Here is a 2,439-nt window from a genome sequence, read left to right as displayed (position 1 = left end):
GTAACAACAGGGGTGGAACACCAAAGCACAAAGCTCCCTGGGGAGCCTCAGGCAGGGCAGCCCCACTCTGTCCTGGGTCCAGTTCTTCCCACAGTCACTGTCACCATCACGGTCACTGGGTAAGCATCCACCATGTCCTGATTCCTCTTTTCCTCCATCTCCCGGGATTGCGCTGGGGACCTCCGGGGAGAAGCTGCTCAGAGAAAAACACACACAGCTCCACAAGAACAAGTAGCCCCTGGCATAGATCTACACCGGGAAAGCAGAGATGGTGCTCACAACAAGGGACAGACAGCAGGGAGCACAGTGTGGGCTTGCAGGAAGGTCACAGCACGTGTCCTGGGCCCAGAGGCGGCCGCCCAGGTGGGCGCACAGCACACAACTTTGTGCAGGAACAATAGCTAGCAGTGGGTGGGCGTCTGTTGGGTGTGTGGATCACTATAGGGCCTATACAAGTAAGGGTGGGATTTCCAGAATAGGGGCTGACTGCCCAGGGCATGGTGAGTGGGGGTACCACTCTTGGGAGACCCAGGCAGCTGGCACCCTTGAGAGGGCCTGTTTCCTGCATCTCTCTTAACCCAGGACAAGGGGTGGAGGCAGACATCTTCAGGTGCCCCCACCCAGGCCACGGCTGGCCACTCAGGGATCCCTCCAGGCCAGCCCCCCATTTGGAATCAAATGTGGTCATCTGGGTCATGGTGAAGGACTGGGGGTGGTGGCCAGGGCCCCTTGCGGGAGGTGGGAGGCACTGCTCCTGATGTGGGGTGAGGAACTGGCCCTGGCCTGGCCTCCGTCTGCCTCCAGGGTGCTGCTGCCTGAGAGGAGAGGAGGCCCTGGGGCCCTCGGAGACTATTTGCCCAGGGAGGACTTGGGCTGGCCCGCCTCCCCAGCCCCATCCTCATCTTCGTTTTCAGACTCCTCCAAAATGGGCTTGAGCCCCTCCTGGGGAGGTTCCTCAGCCTTCTGTCCTCCTACCTGGACAAGGCCCTCTGGCTCCCAGCTGGGACCTCCTGGGGCCATGTCGACTGCACTGCCCATCTGGGCTGGGAGGCCACCAGGGACATTGATGGGCCCTGCCTGACCTAGGACTTTGAGGCCGGCAGGGGCATTTTCATCTTCCCCAGTGGCAGGGGTGCCCCTGGCGGCCTCTTTGGTGGCAGAAGGGGCCTTGGCATCATCTTCTCCGCTGGGATCAGCGTTGCTGGCATCCCCATGGGCTGGGGAGGCCTGGGCGACATCTCCTCGGGCAGGGGCCATCTGGGAGGCAGCTGGGTCTTCACTCTCCACTGGGGCCTCTGGCCAGGCTGCACCCTGCTGGCTCCTCGCTGGGGAGGCCGCCCACACTTCCATCTCCCGGATGAGCCGAAGCAGCCCCAGGAAGCCGGGCGGCCTCCTATCCAGCTGCAACCGCTTCAGGGTATCCTGGAGAGCCTCGCTGGGGCGGGCCCGAGACAGCACCTGCCGCAGTCGAAAATGGTTGGCCATGGCTGGGTGGAAGGCCCCCTTCTCCATGGCCTTCTGCAGCAGGCCTTCCAGGCGCACCACGAAGGCAAACAGCCCCTCCTGGGGCCCCTGCGTGCAGGTCAGGAACTTCAGCCGTGTGGTCACCCATGTGTCCCGGTTCCTAAAGGCGTGCCCCAGCGCCGCCAGGCAGTCCAGCGTGGAGAAGCTGGGCTCTTCCTCCAGGAGGCCATTCACGATCTCCAGGGCTGCCCCGCGCAAGCTGCTCAGCACCCGCCTCCTCCTCTCCCTTTCCGATGCGTCGCACCACAGCTGCAGCATGTCGTTGACATGCTCCAGCCAGCTCTCAAAGGAGTCTTCCATGCAGTCTGGCTGCACCATCCCGGAAAAGCGTCTCAGTTCCTGGCGGCCCACAGTTTTCAGCAGAGGCCACAGCGCCCTGTTACATGACTGGGTCCAGGTCTCGACCTCACCTGCGCCTCCTGCCTCACCTGCGCCTCCTGCCTCACCTGCGCCTCCTGCCTCACCTGCGCCTCCTGCCTCGTCTTCACCTCCTGCTTCGTCTTCACCTCCTGCTTCGTCTTCACTTCCTGCTTCGTCTTCACTTCCTGCCTCATCTGCACCTCCTGCCTCATCTTCACCTCCTGCCTCATCTTCATCTCCTGCCTCATCTTCATCTCCTGCCTCACCTGCACCTCTGGCCACTGCTTGACCCTGCAGCCGTGCAGGGAAACTGGCCATATCCTGAAACTCAGCACCAGGAGCCTGGGACAGGGAGATCACATTCCAGGGTCCCCCTTTGCCTGGTATTTGGCGGGGAATCAAGCTTCGGTTTAAACCCTCAGCGAACTCCACCAAGGCTGCCCTGGCCCCGAGCCCCCTTCTGAAGACCTTGGTGAGCACTCGGTACCTGCCCAGGGGCGACAGGGCAGCCCGAACAGCCTCCTGGAACTCATGTTCCTCGCAGTCATCAGGGAT

The 2,439-nt window shown here is 62.4% G+C and overlaps 1 protein-coding gene across 1 annotated transcript; it reads right to left on the bottom strand.

Annotated features, from left to right (window-relative positions):
* Positions 1 to 260: 260 nt before the first annotated feature.
* On the bottom strand, positions 261 to 2,436 carry LOC119469205 (paraneoplastic antigen Ma6F-like; the record flags this gene model as incomplete). The annotated part of the gene is made up of 1 exon (XM_037734276.1): positions 261 to 2,436. A coding segment is annotated over one exon (1,587 nt), but the record flags the coding sequence as incomplete, so codon positions are not given.
* Between the last annotated feature and the right edge of the window lie 3 nt (positions 2,437 to 2,439).

The sequence above is a fragment of the Cebus imitator genome, unplaced genomic scaffold (genome assembly GCF_001604975.1).
Source record: "Cebus imitator isolate Cc_AM_T3 unplaced genomic scaffold, Cebus_imitator-1.0 Scaffold599, whole genome shotgun sequence".
NCBI classification, from domain to species: domain Eukaryota; kingdom Metazoa; phylum Chordata; class Mammalia; order Primates; family Cebidae; genus Cebus; species Cebus imitator.
This window is presented reverse-complemented; position numbering and strand designations above follow the sequence as displayed.